The 20,337-nt window shown below is 44.7% G+C and overlaps 1 protein-coding gene across 1 annotated transcript in view; it reads right to left on the bottom strand.

The window, feature by feature from the left end:
- Positions 1 to 19,625, bottom strand: part of ino80 (INO80 complex ATPase subunit) — a 38,712-nt gene extending 19,087 nt beyond the window's left edge. The window contains 27 exon segments of the mRNA XM_034579462.1: positions 3,557 to 3,782; positions 4,570 to 4,710; positions 7,685 to 7,901; positions 8,177 to 8,270; positions 8,543 to 8,610; positions 8,943 to 9,076; positions 9,359 to 9,526; positions 10,715 to 10,800; positions 11,003 to 11,120; positions 11,217 to 11,301; positions 11,718 to 11,860; positions 11,982 to 12,041; positions 12,897 to 12,992; positions 13,448 to 13,528; positions 14,173 to 14,388; positions 14,477 to 14,544; positions 14,820 to 15,024; positions 15,135 to 15,338; positions 15,502 to 15,555; positions 15,683 to 15,891; positions 15,975 to 16,095; positions 16,221 to 16,367; positions 16,555 to 16,622; positions 16,781 to 16,938; positions 17,332 to 17,523; positions 17,905 to 17,970; positions 19,437 to 19,625. Coding sequence (XP_034435353.1) covers positions 3,557 to 3,782; positions 4,570 to 4,710; positions 7,685 to 7,901; positions 8,177 to 8,270; positions 8,543 to 8,610; positions 8,943 to 9,076; positions 9,359 to 9,526; positions 10,715 to 10,800; positions 11,003 to 11,120; positions 11,217 to 11,301; positions 11,718 to 11,860; positions 11,982 to 12,041; positions 12,897 to 12,992; positions 13,448 to 13,528; positions 14,173 to 14,388; positions 14,477 to 14,544; positions 14,820 to 15,024; positions 15,135 to 15,338; positions 15,502 to 15,555; positions 15,683 to 15,891; positions 15,975 to 16,095; positions 16,221 to 16,367; positions 16,555 to 16,622; positions 16,781 to 16,938; positions 17,332 to 17,483 — 3,319 coding nt within the window. The 5' untranslated portion in view covers positions 17,484 to 17,523; positions 17,905 to 17,970; positions 19,437 to 19,625.
- Between the last annotated feature and the right edge of the window lie 712 nt (positions 19,626 to 20,337).

Genomic DNA, 20,337 nt, shown 5'->3' with positions numbered 1-20,337 from the left:
TTGGGAAACTGGCTGACAGAAAACTGGAGAGTTTAGTTCCCTGTGAGGACTTGATGAAGTTTTTACAGGTGCGTCACCACAATCTGAACAGTAGCTCCACTCGGAGGAGCCAGATAGACAGACATGCATTTCACAAAGCCACAAAAATGTGACCGCGTGCGGCGGAAAGTGAAGGATGGACTGCGTTTTTGTGTATATATATATATATATGGAACATGTATGCACATACATCCCAGTCTGTCCTCAAACATGCACGAGCAGCACTTCTCCTGCTTCTCTGAAAGCAGGGGAAGAGACAGACAGTCTGATGCGCACCGTGGAGTCTCGCGGGGGGAACCTGACCACACCACGCCACAGCACCCCACTGTGAACTCTGTCATTAAGATAGATTACTGCTGGTTAGCCTTGGCCAGAAATGACTCAACACGCACCGCAGATGAAAGCTAGCTGGCTGAGAGACATGGTGAATTAGATATTACTTGGCTTCCATATTAGAAGATCTCATCAGAGGAGCATAATGCAGCTAATGTCTCCCCCTTCAGTCGACTTTGGGACTTTCTTACATACAAGCGAGCACTAGTTTTTCCTTCTTGATGACATATTAGCAGCCATAAATTAGACTGGGGAAATCAAAACATCTGCGTCCCTTTTCTTTTTCTTTCGCTGGGGGTGGGGAAGAAAATAAAAGCTGCAGTCCACAGACAGTGAGCAGTGCCAGTTTAATGCAGATTGAGGGAGGGGGGGGGCAGAGTCAGGCGGTGGTGTGGTGAGGCTGCCTGTCTGTGTTGTTTTGCGCCTGTCTATCAGAGGCCCGGGGAAGTTTCCTGCCATTTTGCTGGAGAGCAGGGTTTCTTTGAAGGGACAGGAAGGCAGGACTGCATTTCCCACAGCCTGATGTGGGCTGCAGGGCCAGACCTGACTGCCCTCCACCACCACCACCTCTCTCACACACACAGACACACACGCATTCAAATAGTTTGCACAAGCAACACACATAAATACCAGGTTCTTTACCATCTCCGTCACACTCTCCACAGCGGCGGCAGTCAATTCCCAGCTCACAATAAAATGTGCTATAGTGAGAAGGCCGTCATTTTGTGGAACGGCTCCTTCTAATTATTCTAAGTGACACAGGGGCCACACAGACGGCGAGGAGGGTTATTTCTGTGGGACTGGACTGTTCTGCAAATAATCCTACAGCAGAATCTATTCCCTTTCAAATAGATTCTCAACCTGACACAAAGTGACACAGTGTGAAACTGCTCTCCGTTTTGAGCCGGTTGTACTTTCATGTGAAGTTTCCAGAGAGAGGCGACCGCAGAAGTGCGGCAATCTAGCAAACAAACAAGCCAGGAGCGTCTCTGTAATTACAGTGGAAACCTCTTCTGCTGTCGCATCCTGGTGGCTCAGACTGGGCGACTGCATGGGTACAAATCTTGGCTGACAGGACCCTGAATGCTTCTCGCTTTCTCAGGAGATCAACACGGATGGCGTCTCAAAGGAATATATGGCAGTATCACATCATCTATGTTAATATAAGTGATTCCATTCAACCTTTATTTTTTTTAATTATTAACAATGGCTTTCCTTCAGTGAAGTTCTAGCATCACAAAAACATCATGAATAAAAAAATATCTGAGGCTCAAGACATTGCTGCTTCAATTGTTTTTTCCTCCTCTGGGGCCTAATTCCTAATAAGTCTTCTGATTAGATTCCTCCATCGATATCAGCGGGCAGCCGTACTCACGCCATGGCGCTCAAAACAAACAGTTATTCAGCTCTGCCATTTGTTCTAAAGGTGTGGGGCTGGGAGTGCAGAGGAGAGGGAGGGTGGGAAACTTCAGCTGAGCTACTGTACATATCTGGGCCTTGATGTGGCAACAATGTGTTCGGCGGAGGACGGGTGCCGGAGTGTTGGGTCACTTCCTTCCTACTGAGGCTGAGAAAGAAGTGGGAGACCAGACGGACTGAGAGGCTGAAGCCAGATACTGATTCCAGATCAGTGCGTGGCCCTGTCTGTTTAAGGAGAGACGGAGGTGAGGCTTGTCCTCGGCCTGTGTGTGAGGGGAGGCAACGCCGCTGAGCGTGGGAGAGTGTGCGAGGGAAGAGGCGCGAGACACCTCAGGCCCCATGTGAGCACTGTACAGTTCCCTGAATGGAGTCAATGGTACACAGACACACACAAACACACACAAAGACACGCACACACAAACACACTCTCCCTCTCTCTCTCTCTCTCTCCCTCACACACACAAGTACGGACGGACGGGACCATCTATTAGTGTTACCTAACGAAGTACTTGAACAATGACCAGTAGCTAAACTTCCTCGCTTTGTCTGCCTCCGTATAACTTCACAAGAGCGCTCAGACTGTTCTCACACAGACACACAAATACTTGTTTTGTTTGTCACTTTTGCACACAAACACTTTCACAAGCACATGCACACAGAAAGGCAGTAGAAAAGAAAAATCGACTATTAGAATATTGCAAACTGTGAGCGTGTAACCACAGGATTTAAAGGATTCTCTATCATGTTTGGGTATTTAACTATTTCAATATAAAAAGTGGAAAGCAGCTGCAGGTAACGGGTCTTAAAGTAAGACAACAGTTGTACACTGCAGGCTTATCAAACAAGTATGAAGAGGAAACACGTCACACATGTTTTGTGCTGGGAACCTGTGTTACCACACAAAACAAAAAGAGGGTCGTCATCAGAATCCCTGACAGAGACAGTTTATCAGAGGTGGAGAGGCTGAGCGGGTCAGTGAGAAGGGAAGTGTTGTCTGTAAAACTGAAATGGCCTCTCTCACCCTGGACATCCATCAGTCATCTGAATCCTGGCAGCGAATCAGCCCCCACTCCGCTCCAGCTGAACCTTAACTCAACAAGCCGAGCTCCTCTGATAAAGCGCTTGTAAGCACACACGTACGCCCACGTACATACACACACACACACAATTATGTATTCACACCTTAGCACGCTGGTATGTGTTTATGCGAGTGCAGTGCTCTTTATCTGAGCTGTTCCATTAGACTGAGGGTTTTGGCTCCCTGGCAGACGGACAGACAGAGACAGAGGAGGGTGATGTACCCGGCTCTGCCCCGCTGACCCTGCGGACCGGCCTCTGTGGATTCTCCCACGGGCCATTACCTCTCCCTTCGCTCCAAAACATGGATATCCACCGTTTGATAACACTGGTAGTAAAAATTTGACGATAACAAACGGATTTGGAGCAAACATGTTGACAGAATTTTTCGAAATATGGACCTTTGCAGTCTTTTCCTAGAGCAACACAGACTGCTGCTGTGGACATACACTACACAATCAGTCACTATTGTTTCAAGAACACAAAGAAACTCAAAAATTTGGCAGAATAATTGCAGTACAACGACATAGGCCACAGTGCAGACTGAACTGGCCTTTAGTCATTTATTGGTTGTCCTGATAGTCACTTACTAGTCGATGCTCATTTATTTGTTTCCCTTTAGAGAAAAAATGTTAAATAACACACACACAGACACATACTAGCACATGCACACACACACAGCTCCTACCAGGTATCTGGATGTAGGACCATCCATGGCGAGGGTAAACTGACATCGCACCCCCAGGGCATTGTGGGTGGAAGGTATTGGCCCTCGCACGCCAGTCTGACGCAAGTTCAGGGGAGCCGTAGAGGAAGCACTGTTTGAAGATCGTGCCCCCTCCACTGCGTGTCACCAACCACTCGTACCCAGCACTGCGGTCTGCACAATAACGCTCCATGGGAACTGCTGTCACCTAGGAAACCAGAAAAAAAAGGTTTTCTACATTTGAAATAGATAAAAATAGATAATATTCTGCAGAGACAAGATAAGGAGGATGACATTTAGGATAACATGTTACAAATATGTTGACATGGGAAGGTTTTGACAGGAAGGTAATAATATTTTGACGCATTATTTGTCATTTCTGATCTTTCCTATTATTTTGCATGTGACATTTTAATTATAAATGAAAACAAAAACCCACAGAAACTGGAAATCTTCCCATCTAAGGATTTGTATTGTAGACGGAGTGAAAGCTCCACATGAAGGCTGGTTTCGATGAATCAGCAGGTTCTGTGTATAAGTGTGTGCGTGTGTGTATAGCAGGAGGGCAAGAAGACGCTTTAACAACTGCTGAACGACCTTAGCAAAAAGCCCCCGTTTGTCTCAAATGCAGCTGGAGGTCCCTATGGTCACCCTCACACCCTGACCACACACACAGTCAACGCACACACACAATAAGAGCTGCTCATTGTTGAAAGCCTACAAAGGCCATGTGCACAGCGCTCCCCCCTTTCCTTTTCCACGACCACCCAAATGCTCGTCCATCTCACACAGAACATCGCACACATTTACTCAAACTGTCCACACAAACACAGAGGACGTGCATGAGTGCCTTTCTCAAGCTCCGTGTCACTCAGACACACACACACACACACACACACACACACACACACACACACACACACACACACACACACACACACACACACACACACACACACACACACACACACACACACACACACACACACGCGTACCCTGGGCGTAGCGGCGAGCAGGAACTTCGGTAGTACTATGGGCCGGTGGGGCCGTAACTTGGAAGTGGTATAATTTCTGTTGAGGATTTTCACATCACCGTGTCCCACCATGCCGGGCGTGACTGCTGTGAACACCAGATCCTGAAACAAACAAATACAAAAACCAAAAAGAATTATTACGATCCGGTTTCATACTCCCAAATCATTCAAAACCTCCCAATTGATTGATTATATTGGAGTGAGAATTGATTTACAATGACAAGTGATGTCTGCGTTGATTTGTGGTAAATAAAAAAAAAACATCATACTCAGATTATTGGAAATATAAAATAAGACAAACGGCAAAACCGACAGAGGTTAGTGAGTGCAGCTCAGCATATTTAAGTTTCACTGGCTACAAGCCTTAAATGTCAGCTAAATGCTTAAAACATTATGTAAAATGTACGATTAAGCAGCTTATATGATTTAAATTGCACGTGTCACAGGATAAACATCTTCTATGGCGTAATCTCACGTTTGGGCAGGACATGGTGTGATTTAAACGCATACATTTTCAGAAAAGGTTCATCCTGAACAAATAATGATGAATTTGTTGTGTACTAAGCAGTGGTAGGTGCTGAACATAATATCCAAAGTTTATGTTACAACAGTGGTGGATACACAGTGCCACCTAATGGTAAAAGTTTGAAACAACATCCTCCATCTCTCACCTCCAACGCTTGTTAGCAAGAAATTCTTTCTGTATTTCAGAAAGTTTGAACAACCGAAAACAAAAACCAGCAATGTTTCAATATATTTATATGTTTCTGAAGCCATTGATTTTTACTGGGATATGATACTGGGATGTTAAAATGTTGGAACCTTGAAGGTTTCAACGTCTTTGGAAAAACAGGAAGATGTTACAGAGCTGATACGGAGGGACAGAGCGTCCGACCTCCATGTGAGGTTTCGAAATTGCCTTCTTCTCTTAGTATCTAAAAAAAGGAGCAGCAGGAAAGATGAAAGCAATACTGAGCACACCGTGAAGAAGCAGCCAGAGAGAGATTGCAGGGAAGAGAGAGGAGAGAGGCACAGCATGCCAGCTACACCGCATCGAAAGAAAAGTGAGGAGTCGAAATAAAGTGGCAGAAGCTCTGGGAGCGAGTGATTTCTAGAAACACAGCTGGGAGTCTGCGGTCAGCGTGGTGACACGGGGCACACTCGGCACGAGCTCTCCAGGTGTCTGCAAGTTTCTCTGTCTCTTTCTCCGTCTGGAACTTTCTTCTTATATTTTTCTGCTCCTTCGCTCTTGCAGCCGCTCCGGGGGAGGGCAGCTGCCTGACTCAGTGGGATGAGGCCAGCAGAGGAAGAGGAGGATGAAATTACCCTGACGGCGTTTTCTCCTGAGTACTTTCCACCCAACAAGTTAAGTTAGAATCGGTGGAGGATGATAATGTTATACATGTCTGGTTTGCAGAGTGAAAGGTAAGATAAGATGTTCTTTCACTGATCTGCTTTTATCCAAGCAGATTGGCCAAAACACTGTTGAAGCAGTGACCCAGTAGAATATCTGCAGGGTGCAGCGGTTTCTCTTTTTTTTGAGGTTGTCTGTATATTTGTGTCCCTTTCCCACTAACAACTCCATTTCCACATTGCCAGGAAGTATCTGCTGTCTCAACATAATCCTGTGGTTCTCGGCTGCACAATCCAAAACATATGAGTGCAATTGAAATCAACCGTGGCGTGCTTTGATCCCGTGTGATACGACACTGACTGACACTGCTAAACAACAAGAAGGCTATTGCCAGATTATCAGTGGCTCCCAAAACAATGGTGCTGCATGGGAGCCATTATTTATCTAATCCACACCAACTCCAACCTCTGCTACAGTGTCAGTGTCCTCAGAACCCGCTTCCCCTTTCAGCGGCATTGTCTCCGAGGCACTGAGGGAAGAGCGGTAAGCCAAACTGTTTAAATATTGCACCACAACACGAATGAATGGAGGTGAGTTTCCACCACAAGAGGCTTCCCGTGAGAACAAGGATTTTTAGAGGAACTCGGCTCCCCTACATGCTTTTCCACCGGAGGAACAAGAGTCTAAATAAAGTTCTAGGTAAAATATTTCACCCTCCAGAAAGTCCCTGCTACGCGATGGTACTTTCTGAACATCGCCGATCACGAGCATTGTTATACACCTGGTATTTCTTTACAAACTAATGTTGTTTGTCCTATAATTTGTGGCCAACAATAATCAGGTTGACGCAAAGCCAAAAAACATTGCTCTTCCCAAGGCTTCATCCCTGTTGTGGAAACACAAATCACAATGAGCTGGAGGAAATTTTTCCCCTGGAAATGTTCCTGGATATTAGTTCTTGAGAAATTAAAGTTCCTGGAACCATGAGTGGAAAAGCACCTCCGGGGGATTGTTGTGATTTAAATAGCTGATTATTATGCTTCGATATGTGTGAGAGATAAAAAAGAAAGTGGACGAAAATAGCATCAAAAACAAAAGGGATTCCATATTGATGGGAAAGAGTTAGAGCGGCTTGACATATTATGTTAAACTTGTCACAAGTGTTTTTTAAAGAATTGCTGTTAGTGTAGATGTATTTTGAATTTATTTTTTTGGCCTTTGAAAGAGACAGTGAGGGAGGGACAGGAAACAGGGTGAGAGAATAGGGAAATGACATGCAGTACATGTTCTGGCTGGATGGGCACCCTGCTGCTCAATATGTCTGGTACTCACTCTAACCATTCGTCTATCAGGTCGTCCAAAAGACATTTTATTTTCCATCTATTTAAAATGTGTGTCCTGATTCCTGGAGCTTTCTCCTTCATGTCTGACAGCAGACGCACAGACAGCCTCTGGCGTGCACACACCCGGGAGACATACAGAGCGAGGCAGGACAGTGTTACTGGGTCACGAGGCTACACAGGGATTAGGTTCCACACTGGATCCCAGCGGAGGGAGAGGAATCGGGGGCAAAGAGCACGCTGTGTGGCCCAACACAGCCTCAAACCCTGGGGAAAATGTCAGCATCGTCAGCGCCACATGCTACTGTCACACGCCGATATGTACCGCAGATGGCTACTTGAGTCTCGTGTGTTGTTTGAGAGCATCTTGTGCGTTTCGTACCTGAAGGACGGGACTGTTGTGCATGTTGGGGAAGGCGGTGGGTCTGTTTAGCCACAGAATCAGGTCCTTGTGAGACAGACACATAGTCCTGGACTGCCCACTGCCTCCGTCCCCCTCGCCAACGCTGACTTCCTCCTGCCTCTCCTCTTCAAGGCCGAACAGGCGTTGATGGTGGAGCCGGTACGCAGCTTTCAGGGACAGAAAAAGGGCTAACCATCTGTGGAGGGCGGAGCAGGGGGAGGAAAAATACAATCACAAAGAGAACTACAGAGAACATATTTTTTAAAGAAGTCATCGCTAAGATGTAAAGCTGGATGTTCGAATGTAATAAATATATAAAACACAGTATAATGTAATAATTATGAGAATCTCTATTTTAATCTCTCCTTCTGTACAAGGAGAACAAAGTGTAGTCATCTACAGTACAGCCAATCCAGGCCTGCTGGGCAATAATCTGTGTAGAAGGTTTGAAGATGGAAACTTAAAGCCCACCTCGCTAAGGTGCCTTGCAGCATAAGGTTGCACATCTCAGCAGGTGACACGTCGATGAAGCGCAGGAAGGAAAAACAACTTCCTTTGTCATCACCTGGGAGAATGAATACACAGAATGAAGAATATGTTAAGATGAAACGTGGAAATACTGGAGGAAGGAAGAAGCGGGACACTGCGGTTACATCCGTACTACTGTGTTTTCAAACTCAAACATATCAGTTTTAATCCCCATCCATGCTACCACATCTGAAAAAGCATTTTCAAACAAATACATAGTAGTATTGATGCAGCCTGACTTTTGAATGTCAAACGAAAGAGATCAAGAGCCTCGTATAAGTCTGGGATCACAGCTGGATTTGCGCTCACCTTTTCTGTGAAAGAGAGACTGCTGGATGTGGTTTGGAGAGAAGGGAGACAACAGCACTTGAAGCAATCTGAGGAGGATGAAGAGAGAACGTCAAGGTCTCACCACTGAATATGAGGGGAAAAAAATAAGAGACTACATTTGGGCGATAATCTGATCCCCGTCCAAAACACAACATATCTGCCTGAAAGCTCAAATTAGGATAATTGGGCCTTTTGCGAGTCCCAAATCAGCAAAAAAAAGATTTGGTGAGAAAACAAATACAGCTGACGACATATTTATAGGAATAGAGGAGAGGAAGAGGAAATCTAGCTTCACCTGTTTACATTGGATATTTATCAAGACCAAGAGTGTCTGTGAATGTGTGGGTTGGTGCTACAGTATCTGCGCTGTACGACTTACTTGTTCTTGGCCTGGTTGTGTGCGTGGAGGAGGCCGTGGCGGTAGAGGAACTTTGACATGATGTAGGGTTTGATGGACATGTGGAAAGGCGAGCGGGTCTCCTGGCGCTCAAACAAGTCCGGGTGATTACACACCTACAGAGAAACACGCAGAGAGAGAAGTAAGTAACACGTGCAAAGGAGGAAGTACGTCACGTGTTATTCTGGGACTGCCAATTCATTGTTGAAGTGAAGAGTTATGTTTCCACAGACAGAATGTAGAGCCTTCATTACAAGTTCCCTTGGAAATCCACCATAGCTACAGATGAACCTAATAAAAGTGATCAATCATTGGGACAAAATAATCTCAACTTTATAGCTGTTATCATTTTATTTATCTTGTTTTTTTAGAACTGGATACTGAAAGGACAACCCTACCTTTCTGAACTGCATGACCAGGTTCATGAGGGACGAGGTGGTGGTGTGAGACTGCTGGGCCGTGCCCATGGAGGACTGCAGCAGGTCCTCGATGGAGATCTTGTTCCTCAGAGCCTGGTAGAGGAGCCTCTGGCGGGACGTCACCTGGCAGTAGGTCAGGATCTCAATCTGCGTGAGAGGAGGGTCGAGAATGAGCCGACTGTGCTGCTATTGTCGTTGCTGTGTGGTGAACCAACGTATACTGAAGCTAATGTTTGTGTGTTTGGAGTTCAGATCTCCAGTCACTTTACATTTTCATAGAATGATTAGTACGTTAAAAAAAAAAAATTCTGTATGTAAATGAGTCGTTCAAGATATTTCTGTTCCTGTTGAGGAAAAAGACTGATGCTTCAAATAAAAGTACAAAACAAGTTTGCAGCGAGAGCACATTATTCTGTTTTTGATTTATTACCACGATCATGTTGCGCCTCCTTGAAAAACACACAACAGCATTTTCACATAAATGAATTTATGGCAGCTGCCTTCATGGTCACATTGACCCACATTCTTTAAACGCACATTGAAATCTCTGGTTTATTGTACTGTCGTGTTTTGTTAAAAGCAGTGAAACTGAGCAAATACATGTCCTGTGAATCGTCAGTAAAGTTGAACGGTTCCTATTGGTTTCAACGGGCCAGACAAAACAAGAGAAACCAGCTAAAGCGCAAAGGAAAACTGAGGTGGCTGGCAAGGCTGCATGTGGGCGCGGAGCAAAGTGAAAGAGACAGATGTGGGGGTGTGGTGAACTCTGCCATTCCTCTGAAACTGCGTATCGAGACTCCCACAGCGCATGAGTGAGTGTGTGTGTGTGTGTGTGTGTGTGCCGCATCTGACAGCAAGAGACCCCGAGTCCAGCATCTGTCATGAGGATCTGCCAGCACAAGCATCGCTCAGGAGCGTATTACAACACGTCCTGTGTCAGGGAGGTGTAGAGGGAGACAGATGGAGGAAGGGCGCAGGGAAGAAGCGGGGCTACTTTGGTGCTGATAAAGTGCGATAGGGCATTTTTCAGACAATTTTCATCGTACCCTCCTTTTTGAACATCCAACATACTACAGGTTTTTTATTTGCTATTTTTTGTGAGATTTGACAGTTTTGTTCATGAAAAATCCAATTTTCTTCTCTAGGACCTCATCTTGTAAATCTTTTCCTCAAATTATTTTGAGAGAAAAACCTCTTTTAGTCTTGAAAATTACATTTGAAAACTGAGAATAATAGCTTTTGCGCCTGTTTCAAATTTTGTACCAATGAAATGTGCAATTCTGGATCAGACGCTTGTTTTTCTGCGATTAGACAAACAATGATGTGCTCTTCTACCTTGTCCGAGAGCTCGTTTTCCACGTCCTTCTTGATCCTGCGCAGCATGAAAGGCTTGAGGATCATGTGCAGTCTGGAAAGTTGGTCTGAAAAACAGACATCAAACAACTCTGTTTAGCTACAAAACATATTACACGCCCCAGTGAGCAGGAATAGAAAGGATCGGCGCTGGCACACAAATTGTCAAATTTCCACTCAAATGAGGTGGAAAACATTCAGTGTTGTCAGCTGGAGAATTAAGCAGCCAATGGTAACATTTCTTTTCTCCGTGCTGGGAGTTGGACTCACTCTCGTCGATGGCCGACTTGTTCTCAGCGTGGCTCTCGATGTCCTTGGAGAACCACTCGTTAAACTCTTCGTGGGAATCGAACAGCGTGGGCATGATGAAGTGAAGCAGCGCCCACAGCTGAGAGACAGTAAAAACATACCCCGGTCAAAAACAACAGCAGTTGTGTCTTGTACAAATCAGCTCACAATCTACGCACACAAACACACTGCCCACCTCGGCCATGGTGTTCTGGATGGGCGTCCCGGTGAGCAGCAGTCGGTTTCGACACTGGAACTGCAGGAGGATTTTCCACCGAACGCTACAGACGGACAGAAACAGTGACTGGTGATCTGGTGCAACACGTACATGGGTTTATCATCATTGTACTTAACAGAGCTATAATCCCACACATTACTCAGACTGTAGAAGATGGGTTGTATGTGTGGGAGTACGTTTCTCAAAACACTTTCTGTCTAGATTAGTCGATTCTGGCCGGCTTCCAGTCAAGTAAATTTTTCAGACATTCCAAAAGGTTTCGAAAGAGGTTTTCTGAGTGTTCTGACCAATTTAGCGCAAATAGTACTCCTTTAAATTACTGATAATAATTCCTAAACAATACAGTTCAACAATTTTGAGAAAGAACTACTGGCCTCTGTGCATTTTAGCACTGTAAACATTTACTGAGACTTGAAATTCATCCTAATATCTATTATTTTGTTATGCTAATGTTTTTACCTGGTGCTGCTTTTCAGTGCCTGGGCCTCATCCAGGACCATGTACTGCCATTTGACCCTCTGGAAGTATTTGACGTCCTGGACCACCAGCTGGTAGCTCGTGATAACCACGTGGAATGGTGCATTTTGTGTGTAAAGGGTTTTCTGCACAAATACGCACAAATGGAAGGAGAGACAGAGGTATGAGAAGAAGAATATGACGGAGCAAAGCGTCCATAGTCCAAACACATTATAATTTATCTTCAGAATATCATGTCGTCCTCACCTGGCTCCAGAATTTCCGAATCACCTTGCGATCGTGAGGGTTTCCCCAGTATGGCAGCACCTGGCGGAAATATCAGTAACGTTAAAAACAAGAAGGAAAAAGTGGGTTCGCTCTGTCAAAAAGCTTCGGCTTTGCCAAAATCATCACATCCTAATCTATATTCAAACTAACGTCTTCCAAAAAACCCTTAAGAGTTACACTGAGCAGAGTAATACAAACAGAGCTCGGGTGATGTTCCCAGAGGAAACATTTAGGCATGGCTTTCACATATGAATCACTGCTTCACTTGTTGAGTTGTTGACGCAGAATGTGATGTGAAAAGATTTACACATCATTGCATCACTCAACACAAGCTGGCATTCCATTGTTTTCAATCAGTCCTGCTTCGAGAGTTCAGGAAGCTTATCTGCAGATTGTGTAATCGGGTCTTTTCACACTTCATTAGCGTAAAAGACGGGAATTGATTTACTTTCAAGCTAGTGCACAGAGTGGGCCAAGTTGAGTGCTGTGCACAAAAAGGGGTCATTTGTGTGTGTGTGTGTGTGTGTGTGTGTACAGCTGACATATTGATGTGTCTGATAAATGGTATTTAGTCTAGAAGAATGCTCAGAATGCAAAAGAAGGCAACAGCCACTCAAAGTATTAGCTCTTAAGTTAGGCGTCAACATGAGCAATGCTTCAAATGGGCTGATACAATACTGCCCCCTACTGGTTAGTTATATACATGTTTGCACCTGATGACTAAGTGTGTTGCTTTTAGACGTTTGACAGCATTTCTCACTGGAAGAAAAAAACACTGCGTTCATTGGAGGACTGCACAAGAGCAGTGGGAATTATTATGCCAGGATTCCTTCAGACAAGTTTTTGCAGGTGTTTCCGTTGGCGTGCTCGCTCAGCAGCGCCGCCGATTCTCACCTTGAATTGGGGCACAAAGCGGGTGAACTCCTGATGCCAGTTGTTGAGCGTGGACGCAGGAGAGATGATAAGAAATGGACCCCAGATGTTGTCTTTCTACACAGGAACAGAGGAGGGAATAAACCGTCAGCCGCCACAACAGCTGGTCTTTGTATGCGCCTGTGTGAGCAGCACCCAATAACAGGAAACCCCGGAAGAACGCAGCATGCATCTTCCTGTCAGTTACAGCTCGACACTGAAAAGCTCACAGTTCCCCTGAATTCCACGTTCTCTCCCTGTGGAGTTTGGGGACCACAGGATCTAAAGAGCTGGCACATCAGCTGTTCACAACAATGAACGAAGTCATCGGACTTTTTCAGTAAAATATTCCAGCACCTGCAAAAAAGCTCAGCCAGAAAACCAGGGTCTCTTTAAAGGATGCAGGTGCACAGTAGAAGAAACTGGTTGCCAAATGTTGTATTAGTCAGCATCAAGAGAGCAGACAATTTAATATTCCAGAGTTCTTTGGAAAAATGTGGTGTATGAACCCATTTGACCCGGCGCTCTCTCACCTCTGCTAGGTGAGCCAAAAGGGCAATACTCTGGACCGTCTTCCCCAGCCCCATCTCGTCTGCCAGGATTCCATTGATTCCCTGCAGAGACAAAGAAAATGAATAATTTTACATGTACAAATATAAGTTATAATAAAAAACATTTGAAAACCAAAACACTGCAATGATTTTAAAGCCAAAAAACCCAACTAATAGATTCAGAAACTGAACTGAGCAGTAATGCAACAGGAACTGCAACGAAGGTATTAATGTAATATAATGTTTGTGGTTTCAGACGTGAACGCGCAAAATGTCTGGACAATTGGGTCAAAACTTTCTCATTCTCTGCAGAACTCAGCTGGATATTTGTATTATTTTGGTTTTTGTTAATTTCACGTCCTTTGCGTGTTAGAAATCAACACACCCACTTGCTTGCTGTGAGATTATTCGACTGTAATTTCACACGGGCTCACTTGGACATTCCCCGCTTATTTTTCAGCGGGCTGGACTGAAAATTTCTGAAAAGGTCTGACGCATGTTTGGAAGCAGCAGAGAAATATAATTCTTCAACTTCCGGTTATTGGAGTTCCTGATCAGACCGTCACATTTTTATCAATTTATACCTCTTGCCACAAAATAAGACGATACAATGTCAAACATAAGGAGAATCAAAACAACAACAAAAAACATCAAGGCAAAAAATATTCCTATACATAAAAACACAGACCAGGGACAGAAGGGAGTACCTGTTCATAGAGGTTTGCCAGCCAGTTCATGCCTTTGAGTTGGTAACCCTTGAGTTTGCCATCAAAAATGATGGGCTGAGGAATTTCTTCACCAGCAAGGATGGATGGGTTGGCAAGGCTGTAGCTCTCTCCAAAACCAGAGCCCGAGGACGGGCCAACGGCCGCATGCAGAGACGCACAGCGGCTGTCTTTGGCCTCATCATCAAACATTCGCGTCTACAGGGGGACATTTAGAAATAAGAACAGCATAGAAAAGGTAGTGGTAGTAGAATGTGTGTGTGTGTGTGTGTGTGCTTCAACCTACTTTCTTCTGATGACTCTGGTAGGCTTCTTTGGCATTCCTCAGGGCCTGTGACTTGTAGTATTCACTATCTGAAACGACACACAATCAACTTGTGTATAAAACCGTAGAATCCAATTTAATCTGACATTTCTTTCCCATACACGCGAGTATATTTCCAAAAAAAACATAGCAAAGCCTGAAAACCCTGGAATTCTACAGCAAAGTATTACCATGTATTTCCTAACTATTCAGAAAAATAATTGTATGACATCAGTTTTAGTGAAGTATGTATTGTAGCTGGTAGTAATCAGTGATTTGTTTGTTGACACCACCAACACAACGAAGGTTACAGAGCCGTGCATACCATAATCTTCCTGTCCCATGTTGACCATTACGCCTCCTCCGATATCTATTTTTCTCTGACCCGCGCTGTCATCAAGCTTTTGAAGAATTTCCTCCTGCGCCTTGTCTCCTCCTGGACCCGCCAGGTTGGCTTTACCGCTCATAAAGTGAGCGTACAGCTCCGTCTGGGTGATGAGGAAATTTAGTTTGCGCTGCTGACGCTTGGCCTGAAAAAAGACAAAAGAAACATTGATGCAATTATTGAAGCAAAATATCCGTTGGATAAAGCAAAAGACAAGAGACACCTCCAGAGACAGAATCTCTCCCCCCTTCCTACCTCTTTCATCTCCTCGTCCAGCTTGCGTTGCTCCAGCGCCTCCTTCTCTGCCCTCTTCCTGTGCTCCTTCTCCACTTTCTCGTATTTCTTCCAGTAAAGCATCATCTCCTTGGTGAGGCGCCGAGCCCGGGGCAGCGTCTCCTTACAGTTCTTCTGAGCCTGGATGGCCGCACGCCGCACTTCTCGCATGCACTGATGAGCCAGCTGGTGCAAGCAAAACGGACGTCAAATATTCTGATGAAGCTACTGTTCAATCTTTCATATTCAAGAAAAGTTAACGGTCAGCTGAAAAGGATTTTATAGTTTTTCAGAATAAACCCCTTAAAAGTCAGTTCCATCTACACAGCGGTGTGTAAGTTTGACTTACCTTTTTAGCATTGGTCAACACTAGGTTCTTAGCAGAGGTCTTCTGCTTGAAAGTCTGTAAATCAAGCACAAATAGGAGAATTCAGATTGTGATTTAATTCTACTGAGCATTTCACCACAACACAATATTCTTGAGCATTCATGTTTGATCACTGTGTTTCATTAACCTCATGCACACTAACCTTGGGGATCTCCTTTTTGGCGATGGTGAGCCAGACCTTACGTCGTCGTGCATTCAGCTGCTCAATGGTCAGATGTTTCTTCTTCACCACGGGTAGCGGCGCATCATGGGAAAACTTGGCGAAGACCTTGTTGATGTACGGTCGCCCCCCTTCATCCAGAAAGTCTCCCTCTCCTCGTTTCTTCTTCTTCTTCACTTTTCTCAGTTTGGCTGAAAGAAAAAGAGTCACATCAACAAAAAACTTCTAATTTCCAGAATGGATTGCGGAGATTGATTTTTTTTTTGGTCCTTACCCTTAAATTTCTTCTCATCTTTGATTTTCTTCTTTTTGGGGCCCAGAAGGTGGCGCTGCTGCTCGTAGAAGGGGTCATGAGTAGAGAGGAGTCCAGTGCTGTAGTACTGATACTGGTGAAGCTGAATGAAGACAGGGGAAAAAAACCCACAATGATGACACTTCAAAAACACACGTTGTTGTCTTCTGGATATCTCTTAGCACTGTGTTAGCAATGTGTTAGCACTGTGTTAGATGTTACGTGTACCTCCCGCTCAGAGTGGAACTTGCTCTGATGCTGCCTGGTGTGGCGATGCAGCCTCAGCATATCATGCAGCTCCTCTCGAGACAAACAGAAGTCAGAGTCATCGGAGTCGGTGTCTGAGTCTGTGGTGTCGTCACTCAACAGGATGCTCTGTGGGAGGCAGACGGTAGAGAGTAAGAAAAGGTGTTAACATAAGAAGGAAATGTTCTAAACCAAATAGTACAGTGGGGAAAACCAAAGAGTAGGGCTGTGATTTAAGCCATTTCATAGTAAGTTATTTGTTTAATCTGACTGAAAGCTTAAATCTGCAGGATGATGTGGAGTGTTTATAAAATACCTTGAGCCATTTCCTGTTTTTCTTCAGCTTGGAGAAATTGTAGAGGCTTGTTTTATCAGCCTTTGGGTCTATGGGGGTTCAAGAGGGGAAAAACACTTTGCGTTTAGAATCTGACAGAGTGAATAAAGACACATTAACCATATCTACCATGCCAAGGTAAATGACTGCAGTACGCACTGGCGTGTGTGTAGTAACATATTATAACATGTGTCTGCATGCGTCTTACCTTTACCTTGCAGCAGAACTCCATTGAGGGGCTTGCCCTCGGCCAACCCATCCCCCTGTTCACATGACTCACTCTTCACTGTCAGAGCTGCATGTTGAGCGGAGTGGTCCAGAGACAGCCCCGTCCCCAGTGCATCATCGCTGTCGTCACTGTCATCACTAGAACATGAGAAATATGTCACTGTAGGCCATTTACATCCTGTTTCTAATATTTATTCTTTGGAGATGTAACTGTCAAGCATCCATGACAGGGGGATATATTGTGGTGTATCATTAGATACTACTGTCATGATGTAATATAAAACAGACAAGAGTGCAAGTCATGCTGAAATCACATTTTCCATCATTTATAAGTAAAATTGGTCAACAGATAGTTTTGTATCTATTTCACTGCAACTGATTCAGTTTGCAATCCTGTAAAAGCAAAATTGCATTTACAGTAAAACAACCACTGAAACTGAAACCCAGAATGTGTCCTATAATAATCCAGTGGTTCAGTCTGAGAACGACATGTGTATGATGCCCACCGCAGACTCCCCCCTCCGCCCGTACCTGGTTATGTCTCTGTTGAAGATGGTTGTGGTCTGGCGCAGGAAACTGTCCAACCTCAGGGATCGTTCTAAGCGTTGCAGGTAGAGAGGTTTGGCCAGGCTAGAGCTCCCAGGCGCCCCAACCTCCAGCCGGCCATCCTGCTCCGACGCCATGCAACACAGACACCACTGCCCAGCAGGGCAGCAACTTTTACTGAAGAGAAAGAAGAAGCAAGATAAGAATGAGATTCACAGGTCACTGCTACCTACACGCTGAGTAGTTTCTAGTCTCTTAAATTGAGTTATGAAGGTTCATTAAGCTTATTGCTTAAGGAGTTGGACATTGACTACGTGAAGCTCAGAAGCGAATGCCAGGTTTTGCCAGATTTTCAAGCAAGTCAAATCTGAGATACTAGAGATGTTCTTCTTCTAGCCTGGTTCCAAAACCCTCAAATCACCACCCACATCTCAGATGTTGTCAAAGTAATGAAACAGTCATTTATTCCAGTTCACCCTCCTTCAGTGGCTGCACGTGCAGAAAGGCAGCAGCTCGTGGTTTGTAAAAATCAAAATACAACACACACGTTGGACCTACCTTCTCAGTACAGGATGTCATGGCTCCTCATTCCAAGATTAATTATCAGACAAAAGGTGAACAACCCTAAGAAACAAGATAACACAGTCACACACTGAAACTGCAAATGTTTTTATTAAGGGCATTTGCTCTTTCACGTGTGATGTGCTTATAGGGAGCTTGGTTCATTGCTGCAATACTGACAGTGTGTTCATAATTTTCTATAAAAGAAGTTTCTATAAAACATATTTTGATGAAAGGTGTTAAATAATATAAAGTATATAGTATACTACTCATATATAGTAAGATAAATACATATTATATTAAGGAAAGTGTACTTGGTTGGTTCATATCTACTATTATAACACTTATATCTCCTTATATACCACACATACACAGATGTTATTGTACTACACAGTATTATAACTCAGCTCCATGTTATTGTATATTCCTGTAATGTCTGAGTAATGATTGTATCGATGATTTTAACTCTCTTAACTGTGCTATATTCATCTGTCTGTGCAATGTCAATGGTTCATGTGCAATCCATTAATTGTACATATTGCCACGCTGCACAATTTTGTCCTGTTTTTCCACAGTACATATATCAGTTTAATTCAAATCATATTTTTTATATTCCTCAGACTTAAGTTTTGTTAATGAATTACTGATGCCTAGTTTGACTCTTGCTGCTGTGAAACTGCAAATGTCCCCATTGTGGGACTAATAAAAAATATAAAATACAAATGTCTTATCTAAGTGGACTGATGGTTGTTTCACTGACATGTGTTAATGTTAACTTGTCCTCTGTAATTACTACTTTCTGAAACACGATCACGTGGAAGAATGACAACAACTGAGGCCCAGCAAGAGTTTAGTTTTTCGGGTTTAAATTTACCAAACGACCGGGACAGCTGCATCGCCCTAAATAACACTTTTGCTATCGTTATGTTATCATTAGCTTTAGCCGCTAGCTAGCATTCGCCGGGCTTTGCTAGCTAACCTTGGATGGTGCAGTGGGGGGGACTGCAGCTCCCGGGCTAGCGACCGTTAGCCGCCTCGCTACGTGAGCTACATCGGCTCATTCAATGATAGTTACGGGTCAAGGTGGCGGATCACCGGTAGAAGTCCACCACACTTTACACACCGGTGTCGTTTTTGTGCTAACGCGTTAGCCTTCGGTGCAGCACGGTTGCTACCTATGCTAACTCTAGTGTGGCCACTGATCACCGACGTTAGCTTATGAAACACTAACGCGTTTGACCTGGACCATTAATATGAAGTATTCAAATCGGCCCTGTCTCTTTAAGGCCACCGCCTCGCTTCCTAAACCGTGTATTAAGAAATGATATTTGTTTCACGGCGATTCTGTCGCTAAGTCGCCGCGGCCAGCGCCAGGCCCGCCGCCCGCGCCTCTCGTAGCCTCGCTGCGGACACGAGCAGGGGGGACTCCGGCTGCCTGGTGGAACGAGTGATCCCCGTGTTTTAATTCTTTCTCCCTCCCGGCCATCTTCCCCCCCCATCGCCACAACAACCGCGGCGGAGTGTCTCACCTCGGGCCCCGTGTTCCCCCCCTGGTCGCCTCTCTCGTCGCTGCTGCCGACTCTCGGTTCTCTCGCTCCAAAATGGCGGTTGGAGGCGCCGGGCGAGTCCGTGAGCTTTGAGTCGGCAGCGGCAGCGGAGAGGCGGCCACTTTCTGTTACTGAGAGAGCAGAGACACGACGCCATGGCGAGGGGACAGCAACGAGCAGGCGCTTTAATCGATCCCCGAGACAGGGACGCTCGCTCGGCGGCGTCTTTAACGTCGCCACGGTGACAACAAACAACAACAACAACTTGTACTGATAAACAAAAACACACGTCCGCCATGTGTGTTGATTTGAGCTGCGTGTGCACATATATTACAGAGGCATCGATGAGTTTCCGATGTCGATTAGTCGCGTCTGCTCATTGCGAAGATTACCGAGCTACGTCTGACGTCACCAGAAGGGAACTCCGTTTAAGGCAGTTCGATTCCCACACAATATGAATATTGTAAATGTATCCCGCTGACTTCAGGCAATGTCAATAAAGTTAGGATATATATTTTTTTAAATGACATTTTATTTTCTGTATTCATTTCATAACATTTAGTGATATATCGCAGTAATGATAGTGTTGTAGATCCTCAGAGATCAGACTTAAATGGAGCAGTGGTCCAAACTATTCCATCTGTAATCCCAAACCATAAACTAACATGATTCACTTGTGCTGTGTAAATACAGGATTGCTCATATTCTGCTTCATCTACTTTTCCAAATGTTTTCGCTTCCTCCACTGAACAGGAAACGACCTTCTGAGGAACCGTGAGATGTGAAGGGTCATCCAGGTCATGGCATCTTCGGACGTTATACAGAGAGAGGTCTGAGAAGTCAGATTTACCTTTAGCCTCAGCGTACCCTCAAGTTCGGACTC

Source organism: Hippoglossus hippoglossus, chromosome 24 (genome assembly GCF_009819705.1).
Source record: "Hippoglossus hippoglossus isolate fHipHip1 chromosome 24, fHipHip1.pri, whole genome shotgun sequence".
NCBI lineage: Eukaryota > Metazoa > Chordata > Actinopteri > Pleuronectiformes > Pleuronectidae > Hippoglossus > Hippoglossus hippoglossus.
This window is presented reverse-complemented; position numbering and strand designations above follow the sequence as displayed.